Raw genomic sequence first — 14,992 nt, 5'->3', positions numbered from 1 at the left:
TATCTGGAAGCCTTCTCCGTGTACATATCTGAGCACGTGTTTGGTGGGAGCTTTAGTCACGGTGTCGAGAATCAAGTAACCCAAAAACCAGCGCTCATCCTCCGAAGTAAGTTCTGATGTGGGCTCGATTCTATAAGTTTCATTTGCGCTCTCATCCTTTTAAAAAAAAAATGGCATTTTGTTATTTTCTTGTAGCTGTCGTTCGTGCTGTATGAAACTCTTTTCTTTGTGAGTCGTCTGCATACTGTTTAACAAAGTATTACTATCATATAACGCTCCTCGTTACTGTTTCTTCTTCCATCCTGCACTGGGGTCTAAAGGATGGCTTCATAAAACAGTTCCCTAAAGATTTTGAATAGTTTCTTTATTTAATCAATCAAAATTCGGAAAATTTTGCGAAATATTTCTTGCATAGTTCAGATTAATTTATTTTAAACTTTTTCGAAATGGGAGCCTTTCGACATAATTATTTGCGATTGTCTTGGAAGAACACTGCAACAGCTAACTCGCGCCGGTCCTTCTGGAATATTGTTCCATACTTTTTCAATAAGTCATAAGAGCATCCTCATTACGTTTTAGTGACTCAACAACAATATAGTAAAATCGAGTGGGTTGATATCCGGAGATAAAGGAAGTCCAAAAACACTTAAAATTATGGTGACGCCACGTTTGCACGCTTTTTGCCCCATGTGGTGGTGCTCTTGAGTAAAGCAAATTTCAACAGCTGGAAACTCATTATCGATCTATGGCAAAACCTTTCTGCTGTGAAAACTCCAGGTAGACATACTGGTTGATTTTTACACAATCCGGAAAACAGTCGATTTGTTACCATTTAAAGCCCAAATTATAACCGAATCCGGTTTTTGCGTAGTACATACACATCTTCGCTGGAATTATTTGAATCAAGATTTTTGGATTACCCTATTATTTAGAGGGTTTAATTTGCGGATTACATCAAATAATTTCTCATACGAATAGATAACGGTAACAGCAGCATGATCTACGAACCAACCCCTTAACATTCTGCAACTTTCTAGTATTTTTTCGTTGCCTCTGAAAGAAGCTGGTGTTGTCGGAGTTTGTGTGAATATAAACCAAGATCTTTTTTCGTCACTGTTTAAATCGTCTTGTGTGACAAACTGTAGTGCTTAGCCATTAGGTTCATGAAACTGACCGGATTGCGACGTATTTTGTTAGCCACAGATTTGATCAATTCCTTTGTGTCTATAGAACGAGGCCTTTTCGATCATGACCATCTAAACGCTCCACTTCCATCTTGCAATCGTTTTATTTTTTGCATTGCCAGACAAATTCTCACCGTAAAGCTTCGTTATGCCTCCAACGGATTTCTGTTTCGTTAATAATTCCAAAAGTGCTTGGGTTTCCTCTTCATAGTTCTGAAATTTCACAATATTATTAATCGTTTACTACATATATTTTATTCCAGAAGAAAATATTTTCACATGCACTTTAATTTTATTTGTTTAGTTAACAGATCAAAACAATAGAACAGTTTCAAAAAGCTAACCTGTAGACCCGTGCGAAAATGACAAAGATTTTTCTCAAGGTGAGATGGATGTCGACATAAAATCGACTTCTGGACTGAACTATATCCATGCTCCTCAGCGAGCCCTTCGTGATCTTCTTGCGGGCAAAAGACAAACATGTTTTAAATCTCTTGAAGTTTTCTAAAGTCCTAACGGAACGATACTCACAGGTACATCGAAATCGCTGGTTACGGATCCTTTACGAAAGAGTACAGCACAAACAAGGTTGAAAGCGATGTTGTGGTTCCCGCTTGGAGTTTGAATTACACGAATCTTCTGAAACACGAGGTGGACTGTTTTAAAGATCATGCTTCACCCACTGAATACATTGAACAGCAAACGATTGCATTTAGCGGTGGGCTCAAAAGAACGCGTCGAACAAACACTAGACGACGGAAGTCTTGAGGACGACATTCTGAACGACAGCGTCGATTCCAGCTTGTCAAGTGAAGGCCCCTCATCATTATCAATAGATTCAGACGGGAACGATGATATAGTGCAAAACGATTCGGAAACAACCAATGGTGGACCAGGTGATAAATTGGAAACGCTGAAGAGAATCGAGCGCATGGAAAAAAAGCTTGGCAGCGTTGACTCAGGCTTTAAGCAAGTATGATCGTACAGGTACATTAACGATTGCTCCAGATACTGTTGCGCAGAGTGATGATGACAAAGATTGGAATAATACTCAACATGTTAGTCGTGCTGTTGGGCCCACTTCGATTATCAGCTGGGATCACATCAAACCATTTCCCAGTGGCATAGCATCAAATAAGCTGTGTGAATCCTGGAATAAGTATATGGAAAACTTTGAGATAGTAGCTTCGCTAGGAAATGCTCACGATCCAGTTCAACGTTCGCCACTACTGTTTTTGGCGATGGGAGGCCACCTTAAAGGTATTGTCCGAGCTGCTAAGTTACGCCCGAAACTAAATGAGCCAAACTGCTACACGATATTCGTAAAGAACGTCCACGACTATCTACAATCTATGACGGACACATCGGCGGAACACGAGGCGTTCTCCAGTAGGAAGCAGGAGGCTGGAAAATTAGCCGTTTCATTCAATGCTAGATTGATGGAAAAAGTTAGCATGGCGGATCAAGAACATTATTAATCAATCACAGTTATTGAAAGGACTCAGGCACAAGGATCTAACGAAAGTAGCAAGGACCTACGGATATGAGATTAATTTTATTGTATAGTCTGCTACAAGAGAGGAGGTCTATGCAGCCGAAACCTTGGCGGAAATGACACCAACAAACCGTGAGTCAGAGGTATTTGCGATCAGATGAAGTGATTGGCAGTGTTTGGCTCGAGACCATTGAAAGCGTGCAAGGGAAGATGACTCTGATAGCAACCTGCAAGCTAAACGATATCGCGGAAATGGAAGGCGTATCCTGGGAAGGCGTTCACGTTGTTTTAGATGCAATCGTCCTGCTCACCAGAACAGCCAATCTTGTCCAGCCTTGAGCAAACGTTGTAACGCATGTCACAAACTTGGACATTTTGCTTCTACATGTAACGCGTAGAGATGATCCAGCAAAAAGAAATAAAGCCTGCCCCTCCGATGTGGAGTGACGACGAAGTGCACAATAAACAGGTCCTTGATAACTGAAAAATAGAATTTCATTGAATAAAGTACAATTATACGCTACTGTTGCATTATAGTTAATTACTAGTCTTACATATGAATCCTCTGAATTTCCGTTTCAGGAGGTTAATGCACTCTCCCTCCCAAAAGGCGCATCGCACAGTGTACAGTTTCTCTTGTATTCTTCTCGGAGTACGAAAAGACTGCCCTGTATACAGATGCTTCTCCTGTAGCCTTGGGACCTGTGCTCGTTCAAGAAAGTGAAGGTCGAAATGCCAGGATCATCAGTTTTGCCTCTAAAGCCCTAACTGACACCGAAAAGCGATACCCCCAGAACCAACGAGAAGCGTTAGGTGCCGTCTGGGCTGTTGAACACTTTGCATACATTTTATTAGGTAGACGGTTTGTTCTACGTGCAGATGCTCAAGGGAAGGCTTTCATATTAAAGTGAACCAGGGAAGACTATAAGAGGGCTCTTACCAGAGCTGATGGTTGGTCTCTTAGACTCAGTCCTTATGGTTATGAAATCGAGTACGTTCAACATTGCTGAACCTTCTTCACGTTTGTAATGCGGCATTGACGAACTCATTAATGAAACATCCCAAGATGCTATCCTGCAACATGTTATATAATCATTGACGACGAAACAGTGGCCTGATAATCTATCTGAGTTTAGAGTCTTAGAACGAAATCTATCTGTGAGGAATGGACTTGTTGTAAAAACTGGGTCTGTCGTCATTCCAGCGAGGTTGCGGAAGAATGCGCTTAAGGTATCTCATGTTGGCATCTAAAATGAAGACGATATTGTGACAACGTGGATGGTGGCCTGGGATGCCAAGTGATGCAGAGGCTTGGGTTAAGTCGTGCTCAATTGGTGCGATCAACGGTAGACCGGAGAAAACAACACTAATGCAACGTATCTTTACGCCCAGGGTGGTCTGGGATACTATTGCGTTCGACTTTAACGGGCCATATGCCAGATTTGGAGGCATATCGATCCTCGTCATTGTCGATTATAGATCTCGATACTTGATGGCGAAACCAGTTAAAAGCACTTCTTTTGTGCACACAAACATGGTACTCGAAAGCATTTTTGAGAAAGAAGGATTCCCTAAAACAATCAGGACCGATAATGGGGAAGACTACAAATATTATTGTGAAGAACGTGGTATTCAGACGACCTATTCTACTCCTGTGTTCCCCCAACAAAACGGTCTGGTCGAATGATACATGAATATTATTAACAAAGCCATGAAGCGAATGCATTCGACAGTACCACTTTCATCGAGGAACTGCACGCTGCTATCCAAGCACATGACGCGGCTGTACATCGTACAACCAAGGTTGCTCCAGAAGAGGTAATGACTGGTCGTAAGATCAAACGAGGTTTACCTCTCATCAAGCATGAGAAGGTTCAAATCGACGATAACCTTTTGGACAAACATGACCGAGAAGCAAAAATATTAGGAAAGCAGCGCGCAGATGTTCGCAGAGGCGCAATATCTTGTCGGGTTAAACCTGGTGATTCGGTTATCATCGAGCGTGTGAACCGTTTTAAAGGCGAATCGAGATTCTTGCCAAAACAATACATAGTATCAAAAGAACGAAATGGAAACCTGACGCTTCAAGACGACGATGGCCGCACTTTCAATAGGCATGTATCCCATGCGAAGAAAGTTGATCCGTATTAAACGTATTCCATCACTGTTCCACACGAATGAATGTACAATAACTCATAATAAAGTCGTATGTAGTTTTTTTTTATTGTGAAGAAGTGGGATGTGGGGTAGTTGAATACCTTCCTTGATTTATTTAGAAATGCGGCGGCGACGGACCAATAAATGAATACAGACTATGAAGATGGCAAGTGAGCGGTTCCCCAAGTCACTCGGCCTCTTTCGACAATTGGCAGCGTAGCAAACAACACGCACTCCAGGTTTGCTCCAGCGGTTCGCTGGATTAGAAATCCCGACACAGGAGATCACAGGTGAGGAAGTATTGTTCCTCTTCCTATAAATAATAATTTATCTGTCCTTAATAATCCCATATAGTTAAAAGCCTGCTATTGACTGATAGCATGAAATGGCACATAGTAGCATGCTACTCTGCTCCCATAATGAGTATATTCCCCGCATATTGATCTCTCCAGATATCGGTCGCTAGCTGATTGTATCAAAACTACATAAACACATCAAAAATATAGTCTACCCCGTAGCTTATCCTTTTAGCACCCCCAAGGGGAACATAATCCTATACCCACTGCTCTATCATCGACGATGACGTGGCAAATCTATGAAAACAGAAGATTTTCATATAATTAGTCTGAACGTCACATCACATTCAGAAATATACATATTAAGTTAATACCTATTATGTGATCTGTTGGTCCGGAAGTATAGATAAATAATTTGCGCATTAAAGATAAATTGCAAAATTTGCGAAATTTACTGCATAAATTCGTAGATTTTGCCCCGTGATACGATGCTATTATAGCAGAACTTCTGTAATAGGTGCGAAGGTGTAATTTATTTGTGTTTATGTATGAAATTGTTAGAGATAAAATGTTTCAAGGATATATGAATTCCACAATTATCGTGCGCAAGCGCTATTCGAGGCTTATTTCAAATATCGGTATTAAAATTGATTCGCGTATTTTTTCTAGTTTTTTGACATTCCGTCGGTTTTTCGTACCTATTTAAGATTCGCTGTATTAGCAAGTGAAATATTACATCATTTAATGATGGTTGGTTGACTTTCCTAGCAAACATGAAAATTCTAATTGTTTAGTTTTTAGAAAATAGTATTCAATTCGCCCTAAATGGCTCTTTTTTACGCAATCAACAGAACGTTTTGAAGTATTCAAAGCCAAATTGATCCTAAAGGTCTTTGATTGTAATAAGCTATTCAAATATGACCAATATGGCATAACACAGATCATTTGAAACATGGAAAAAAACGAAACTATTTTCAGAATTGAAATATACTGGATACATACTAACTCAGCGTAATAAACCGATCATTGCGTATAACTGATTTAAGCAAAAGTATCGTTTAATCAATGATCAGATGTACCTATAGGTATATATGATAAATCATTACGACATAAGAAGAAGAAAAAATTAATTATGACAAATTAAATTCTAATAATAAGGATGAGCTAAATGAAAACCGCTGCATCATAATTTACCTTGAAAGTGAGAAGAGATCTTGCCAAGAAACGTCGGAACTGTCTCGCTGAGGTTGAATTTGAATAAGTTGACGTTCTTCAGCTCAGTCGGAAGGATCTTGGACTTGAAATTGTCTATCCGCTTGAAGGTGGACTGGAGTTTGTAGTTGCCTTTTGGGTTTTTATTTTTTTTAATGGTTCAGTGAACTCGATGTAATTTTTATCGTTTTTATTTTTTTTTTATTTTGATAATTGTAGTGTTTTGTTGGTTTTTGGTATTGAGTATTTGAAGTTTCCGTCAAGCACGGGTAGAAAAGAGAAGAAGAAAGATAACCGAATGTATATTTTGGAAACCAGCTAAATTTTGAATTGATTATTATACTGGTGGCAACGTGCGTTTTTTTTTATTGAAAGCTAGTTTCATATGTCATTGTAACTTCTAGCAGCTGAAGACATGCTAGAAAATCGACCATTACACGAGTGGTTTAACTGATCGCTACGGACAGACAACATGCTAGCGTCTGCTACCATGGCAATATGCGAAAAGTGATCAATTTTCATAACCGAATCAAGAAAAGCAACAATAACTACCCGCAAAAGGACCAAATATTTCCATCATACCTTTGTCTTGTCTCTCGTTTTGTCGTTTGCATCTTCCTATCTTGATTAATTCGATTAAAAATTGTGCGACGTTGTAGTGTTTCTGCGTTTCGCCTGGTAACTTTAACAGGTTGATGATTTCAGCAATCAAATTTTGCTCGTTAAGCCACTAAAAGAAAGACAATTGTCAGCACAATTAAATTCTATGTGTGTACCAGGCAACAAACCTCCAACAGTTCCGATTTGAGCTCGGCGTCTTCGATATCGGTGATGTAACACAGCAGCAGATCGGTGATGACCTGGTTGCCAAAGTGCTTCAGCATCGTGTTGAGGAAACCTTTTCTAGACTTGATAAACTCTAATACTTGTAGGCACACTGACTTATAAGAGAAATAATCTTGTTCGTTACGTTTTGATATGAGCATCCCGAACGTTTTGCAGAAGAACGACGTCAGCAGCGGATTGAGCGGCGGGTCCCGGAGTAGAAAGCTATAGAGTTTGTTCATAAAGTTCTGATTTTCAACCAAATGGGTCTTGAAGGACGGCACGTCACTAGTAAGTATCTCGCACGCCATGTTGGAATGCAAAAAGCGAATGTTGTCCTCGAGATCTGTCGGCGGTTCCTGGATGATCAGGTCTATCAGTTCGTCAAACACCTCTGTACGGTTTAAGCTGTGGGAAAAATTGAAAGGGATTAAGATTCGGTTGGTAGATAGCATTCAAGGTTCAACTCACTATTGAAGTAGTTTTGTGTTTTGCGATTTGCATTCCTGCAGTACGTCTTCGTATTCAAGCACATCTTTGAGTGTGAGACCCTGAAAGGAATGAGAGTCACATTTCAGTATCGTGGCATTCACAGACAATTCCCTTAGTCTCGCTACATAAACGTTTCCATCCCAGTAGCATCATGACGAGACGGGTAACAACAAGCAAAGAAGGTTTGTTCTTTTAGAAACCAGAAGATCACGCATTAGTCAGACCGTACCGTATTGGCTGCTGTCTGTCTGAGTGGATACGCTTTATTGCACAAACAAAGACCGCCACTTGGGTAGAACCGGAGTGTGCAATAGTGTATCAAGTCGACGACAATAGTTTACCCATCAGAGGGACTACTCGAACCGTGACCAAGCAAAACACCGCAACAACAGCCCATGCACTTCATGATTGTCGGTTGCAGTTCGCTGAGTCCGTAGTGAGTGCTTCAAGGCTGAGTGCGAAATCTGCCCTTTTTCTGTGCTAATGGCTTTTGCTCATCGCTAGGTTTGAAGCTTACAAGCTAATGGGACTACTACGATATGGCGTGTGTAGGCGGTATCCATTCTTATCGCGTCTATTTTTTTCTTACGCATCTTATCATATTTTGTTCCGTGGTGCATTTTATCGGTTCAGTGTGAATTAAATTTATAGCGCTCGTATCTCAGGCGGCTCGATACATTTTGATATGTTAGCTCTTTTTTGATAGCTTTTATCATTCAGCAATCATCTTTGGTTTTTCAATTTTGCATTTCTTCATAATATTGTTGGTTTTCCTTCCAATCAGGACTTTCTATAGTGAATCAAAACTGTGTTATGTCTATTAAATGACAGGCTTTCTTAGTAGGTAACGATTTCTTTGTTCGATCAATATTTTTGTTCGTGCCGCACTTATTTATTTTAATACAAACAGTTTACAGGATACGTTCACTGGAACAACTACGATCGCCAATGTTTTTGTAGTAGTGTGAGAATAAACACCGTACTTACGCAACGAAAAGTATAACAGTTACATTAAGGTTCAGTTTAGTTTACTTTTGTAAATCGCGATTATAAATTGTTTATAACAAGAAATTCTATTCCTACAGAACCAAACATCTCCGCCCAACCGGTACTAGAGGTCGACTTATGCGATTACTCACCTCCTTAGTTAGCAGACTGTCTATATTGGACAACGAGTTTGCACTGTCCCAAAACATGATGACGGTGTTTCTCTCGTAAGCCGGCTCTGTCAACTAGTTGCTCCGACTGATGATTGTCCAGATGTTCTTCTTCTGCACTGGCTGCCTCCGTCAGAAGTTGGGATGTGGCCTTTCGCCAAGATTATTACTAGCTTCTTCTGCCTCAATCGCGCACACCTTTTCTTACACTGCACACTATTTCACACACTTGCGCTGATGATATAACTAGTTTAAATTTTAATTTCTTTCAATATAACACGTTGATGGTGATAACACAGCACTGAAATTGAGCAGGAAGAGAGAAAGAAACAGATTAGTACTCGTGGTCAAAACAGAACATATTCACAGCTAAGCAAACTTGCACAGGCAACATTTCGTTTCTAAAACAGAGTAAAACCTCGAACAAATAGAAAGCAACCGGGCTAATATTCTGGTCTGGGCGAGATAAAGCAAATCAGGTACCCACCAGTGAAGAGCGCGTATCAAATGCCAAATGGATGGCGAACAGGCGGACGGGAAACCAAGTGCAAAAGGAATGGTATCTGGGCTTATTTTTAAAACATCACAGAAATCGAACCAGAAGTCAAGAATGAAATTACAGAAATACTACCGACACACGCACCTATACAGTGGTAGGCCGCGCTGCCGATTAAGATTGTTGATGTAATGCCAGTAGTGTGTAGTGTATGACCAGCCGCAATACGACGGACGCGAGAGACTACTCAGCGGAGACCCAGCCGGGTGACTGGCATGTGTTTCTAGTAGAGCTAGTCACCATTCACTCTTCCCTCGATGACGTCATTTTTATCAATCGGTTAGCGGTTGGTCACTCGGAGTCATCCACTAATGGCAGGTAGGTTGTATGATGGGAGCAAGTGAATGTCGAAGCATGTATCAGAATTATTTCAAGCGTTGTTTGTTTTGTGCGTAAAAATTAAAATTTGTTTTTGGGAATAATTAATATTAATTTGTTCATACTATGTTGCGTTTCGGCTTCGCCTCATCAGAAACCGACACTAACACATTGTCGGAATAGATTAGCGCCGGCTTGACGCAAATCCCTTAAAACTAAAACACACTATGTGTTTCAATCAAACGACTGATTAAACGTGATGTCCCGTTCGAGCAGCAATTTTCCTCGTTAGGGTGAAATATAGCATAGATTAATTTGTTGTTTATTATCTTTCTTAACAAAATAACATATTTTATGTCCGGTTTGAGAATTAATAGAAACAAGATCTCTGATTGGATGGTATCTTGATTTAATACAATATTTCTTGGCAAACAAAAAATTGCCTAGTAAAATGTAACGGAACTTCCCCTTCCATTTGTCGCCACAATGTGACACGTGTACCTTGAATTAGAGTATTCGTGTTACTACTCATACTAGAACATTATTACATTCGATTGATTATTCATGTTAGGAAGATCCAGCGGGTTTTTTTCTTTTAACCTGCTCCACCAACTACAAGCTCCGTCTTTCGTCCGCTGATTGTAAGTCTTATTGAGTATAAATGTGGCCCCTTCGGTGAATTTCTCCGTTTGTCTACAAAGAAAAAAGCTAAGAATATTTTTTTTCATCCCTTTATGGGCAACTAGGACCGGGGGTTGATAGCTTGCGGGTTTCATACATCCTTGACCTGACGGACGAAGCTATGGTGCCTTGAACACAGGCAACGCAGATCCAAGGCCATCATTGAAATGATAAGTTCGGCGTTTGAGATGTACACTGCTGGCCAATAAAATAGGTGTGTGATAGACTATTTTGTTTTTCTCTCAATTACACATACCAAGTTACAGCAGTCTCAATCACACCTACCGCACACAAAAGTCTTGGTATCTGTCAAGTTACTAGTGGGTTATTGGCGCTGATTATATTTACAATCCTTGTCAAGATGCAAAACAAGACTGTCACAGGCTTATAAGCGAAATCTGATCCATTCGCGTCATCCAGGACTATTGTAGCACAAATTGGAAATGTGGTAAGTCCGAGAACAATTCGCCGTAGGCTGTAAAATTCCAATCTTTCAGAAAGAATTGCTAAAAAGGTTCCACTATTGCGAAGCAAAAGCCTTCGCAGAAATATGCAATTTACTTTTCAACACCGTTAATAGGTCTGGTTCAGAAGGAATCAAAAATGGCGACATATTCTTCGGATGGGCCAATCGAAGAGAAGGCGCTGTTTTCCTCCGATGCACAACGAAACGTTAGACGTCCAAAGCGCAAAAAATTTGATCTTCGACACACGCAAAATGTGGTAAAGTACGGAGGCGAGAACAATGAGGGTTAGGGCTACTTTTTGTGGAATGGCGCAGGTCCTATTTTTCGTAACACCACTATAATGGCAAGATTCGAATGCAAGGCTAAAGAATGGACATCCTAAAGGATGTCATGCAGTCCTATGCCAAAGATAACGTGCCTTTATATGGCAGTTTCAGCAAGATATTGATCGAAAGCACACATTGAAGTATGTAAAGGAATTATTTCGGGATAATAAAGTGACTTTAATTTCGGACCCTGCCAATCTCCTGTCATCAATCCCGTAGAAAATCTACGGAATGTACTTAAAAAGAAGTTATCCGATCAAAATTTCAGAAATAAGGGTCGTTTGCGGGAAGCAGCTTAAAATTAATGGTACACTATGCCAACGGAAACTTATCAGTGTTTGAATGACTCGATGCCAAGACGGATGGATAAAATTTGGTTTAAAAAGGGAGTTTACACTAGCTACTAGTTGTTAAAAATATTAAAGTCTTAAAATCATTGGATTTGAAAATTTTTAATGCATTTAACTACAATACACCTATTTCATTGACCAGGTACTTTTTTGGATTTCGTGGAGAAGAAAGAGTTACGGTAAAGCATAACATTTAATTTACAAATAAAAGTGTTCATTTTCATATTTACGACTGTGCCTAACTATAAAGTATTGGAATAAAAAAATATTTTTAGAGAAAACTCAAAATTTCATGTATTTTTATCTTGCACCTATTTTAATGGCCAGCAGTGTACTTCACCCGGTTGTCAGACGAATACCTGTAATTATTGCTTGTGACTTTGTGTGTATGAATTTAATTGTGATTCCTGTGATGTGTGCGTGGAAGGTGTGAATTTTAGCGTTCGAGTCCAGGGGTGTATATCTGTCTGAGTTGGCGTGGGTGTTTACTAATTGTGTAATAGTGTAATCGCGAAAGGCTCGAGCGTTTGAATGCTAGCGTGTATTTAACTTCGCGTGCATAAATTCGATTGTATAATTGTGTGGCCATTCGCATATTCGTGTGTATTCTTGAACGATCGCGCGCGGACCGTGAATCTAATGGCTAATTTTTAGTATATGGTAGAAGTAGAAGATCGTTTTGTCTAGTGAATATGAGCGTCATTTTTTATTGGTCCAACTGAAGGCATGAGTCTCGGCTGATCGAGAGTAGAGACTTCCGGACGTAACCGATTTATGATCGCGCGAGCGGTGGGTTAATGCTTGAGGCCGCGGTTATAAAATTATAGGTGCTGAAGGTTCACTTAATTTCCGGGGTATTTTATTGTTGGTGAAATTGCAGGCGTAAGTATGTGTGGATGAGTATAAATGTAATTTTTTACTAACTAATGCATAGTGTCCCCTTCGGTAAATTTCACCGTTTGTCTACAAAGAAAAAAGAATAAACTTTTTACAAAAAAAAAGATATATAAGTCATTATACATGAGTGACAAGAAAAATATGACCCCAACGGCCCACTATTGAGTCGATTTCTATTCCCACCAGCAGAGTTAAAAATAATCGAAGCTCGTTTTTGACGACTGAAAATGAACCTGATGCTTCTCGCGGTGAATAGAAAAAGTATTTTTTCAAATATCCATGTTATTCATTCAGTTGAATATCGTACAATATATTCATTTCACTAATTATCTAGGTAAATGTTTTCAAATGCCGGTGAAGCATATGAAACAACAATCATCATCGCTTACATTGTGCCAGAGCCTACTTTGATGCGTTTGATTTGTTGCTACAGGTTCGCTTCGTGTAATAATCGGAGACGAATGAAAATCTGCATGGATGAATGGGCGGTTTGATCATTTGACGTTTTCAGCTACGTCACTGACTATTGAAAATGAATGCGGCTGAATATGATCAATTTTCATTCAATGAATTTGAATATTTTTAACTCTGCCCACCAGGAGTATTCCAAATTTGAGCCAAATCGGGCAACTATAGCTACCAGACCAAGGCATTTGAAGTTTATATGGGGTTTTTCGACAATATTATGCATGGAGAAAATCCACTAGCTCGCATTTTTACCACTGCAAGTGAAAATAAGAAAGGTAATTTTATAGCCTACAAGTTTTGCGTAGGGCCAAACCGTAAAGCTGGTGAATCAGTGGTCGATTCTCACGAACATTGCTATTTTGCGAAATAACGATTACGTTTAGTTGAATAGTAGCAAATTTTAGTTCAACATTTCATAGAGGGAGCCAACACTAAATTATTAACAGTGTGAGATAGAAGCTAAAAGTCTTCTACAAAGTTATAGCACGAACATTTCTTAGTAATTTATCTAACTAAAAGTTTCTAGCCAAAAGATGACTCATATTATGTACTAAAATTCCTCTGAATAGACTGTTTAGCTAAATTTATTCGCTATTTCTTTTTTTAGCTGGCTGATCGGGACTGCAGCTTAGAGCTTACGGGATCTCGGTCTGTCTAGATAAGCCGTGTAGTGTCGGTAGTGGTTGCTTCAACCGGCTAAGAATTACACTGCGGACTACCTGTTTCAGTGGTAAAAATCTACCAAACAGGGAACCCCAATTCCATAGTGTCATGCGACCCGTGCTATGGGTAAAATTGTTGAGGGGGTTTAAAACATTCTCAATGGCGAACGGAGCCTGGGAAGAGTTGGGCGAACTCCCCAGTATGCTGCATTACGCAGCGGAACGTTCACTCTACACACCGATTTTTTTTTCACCGATGATCCACTTAATTTTGCCGAATTTTTGTTGGCTGGGGGTTTGCTGAGACTCTCGGCTGATGGTAGTTCGGTGAAGTTTTGTTGAGTTTCGATTATCAAATTTCAATGTGTACAGATGAACCTGCCCAGAGGCCGTGTGGTATCCGGCCTAGAATTGAGCCACTGGAGTCCTGCTCCCATGTCGTAGGAGGCGACTGAAAGTAGGAGACCCTAAGTCAAGGTGTAGTTCCGTGCCGAGGACTTAATGACTGGAGGGTCTAAAATATGCCAGTCGCGCACGGAGCATTTTGGGTTTTGCCCTTACTGTGTTATGCGAATCTCTGACACAGTGGACCATTATTTTCTTCGCAAATCGTGGGAATTAAATGATCATGTCCCATTTAAACCTGATATGGCTCGCTATATGCGTTAACATCCCAACTCGCTTGGTGTCCTCTAGTTGTTGTGCAATTTGTGTTGGAGATGAAATGTACAGTTCTCTAATTCTCTAATGTACAGTTCTCTCTAAGAATAGCACAAATCAATCTCCAACATAAACGTACAGCAACTATGAATTTATCTCGACTCATGCAGGAAGGTAAAGCTTCCATAGCATTGGTTCAAGAACCGTATTTTTATAAAGAAAACTTCTATTTTGGAAAGTTACTTAACACTGCCTTCATTGCTTACAACAAGACAGGCATGACTAACCCACGTGAAATGCCTCGTGCTTGAATTCTTGCAAATAAGGCTATTGACGCGTGTCTCATATCGGAGCTCACAACTCGCGATATCTGTGTTGTCACAGTTACACTGACTGTCGGAAACGTAGACAAAAATATATATATTGTTCAGCATACCTACCGCATAACGAATCATCTCCTTCTGATGATTTCAAAAGCGTTGTATCATATTGTAGCAGAAATGGGCTTCCGCTCATTATCGGCAGTGATGCGAATGCTCATCACATTATTTGGGGCAGCTCGGACATCAATCTGAGAGGCTCTGAACTGATGGAGTACATAAGTAGTACAAATCTCCATATTCTGAATGTGGGAAACCGACCAACTTTTGCGAGGTCTGGGAGAAAGGAGGTGTTAGACATAACACTTTGCTCTGATAGAATTTTGCATGATCTGGGAAATTGGCAGGTTCCAAATCAAACTGAACCGTCTCTATCCGATCATAAATATATATTTTTCGATCATTTTGA

General features: G+C 39.9%; 1 protein-coding gene across 3 annotated transcripts in view; it reads right to left on the bottom strand.

Moving 5' to 3' along the window:
• The window catches only part of LOC131693909 (serine/threonine-protein phosphatase 6 regulatory subunit 3), a 44,142-nt gene that overhangs the window by 16,619 nt on the left and 12,531 nt on the right, over window positions 1-14,992 (bottom strand). For 2 of the 3 annotated variants that reach the window (XM_058982174.1, XM_058982175.1), the window contains 5 exons: window positions 8,801-9,119; window positions 7,641-7,720; window positions 7,133-7,577; window positions 6,927-7,074; window positions 6,327-6,476 (listed from right to left, as the gene is read on the bottom strand). In XM_058982174.1, coding sequence (XP_058838157.1) covers window positions 6,327-6,476; window positions 6,927-7,074; window positions 7,133-7,577; window positions 7,641-7,720; window positions 8,801-8,857 — 880 coding nt within the window. In that variant the 5' untranslated portion in view covers window positions 8,858-9,119. The remainder of the gene's footprint in view (window positions 1-6,326; window positions 6,477-6,926; window positions 7,075-7,132; window positions 7,578-7,640; window positions 7,721-8,800; window positions 9,120-14,992) is intronic. The other variant, XM_058982176.1, reaches the window with a different exon arrangement.

Source organism: Topomyia yanbarensis, chromosome 3 (assembly GCF_030247195.1).
Source record: "Topomyia yanbarensis strain Yona2022 chromosome 3, ASM3024719v1, whole genome shotgun sequence".
NCBI lineage: Eukaryota > Metazoa > Arthropoda > Insecta > Diptera > Culicidae > Topomyia > Topomyia yanbarensis.
The sequence above is the reverse complement of the archived record's forward strand: the minus strand, read 5'-3'. Positions and strand labels throughout refer to the sequence as shown.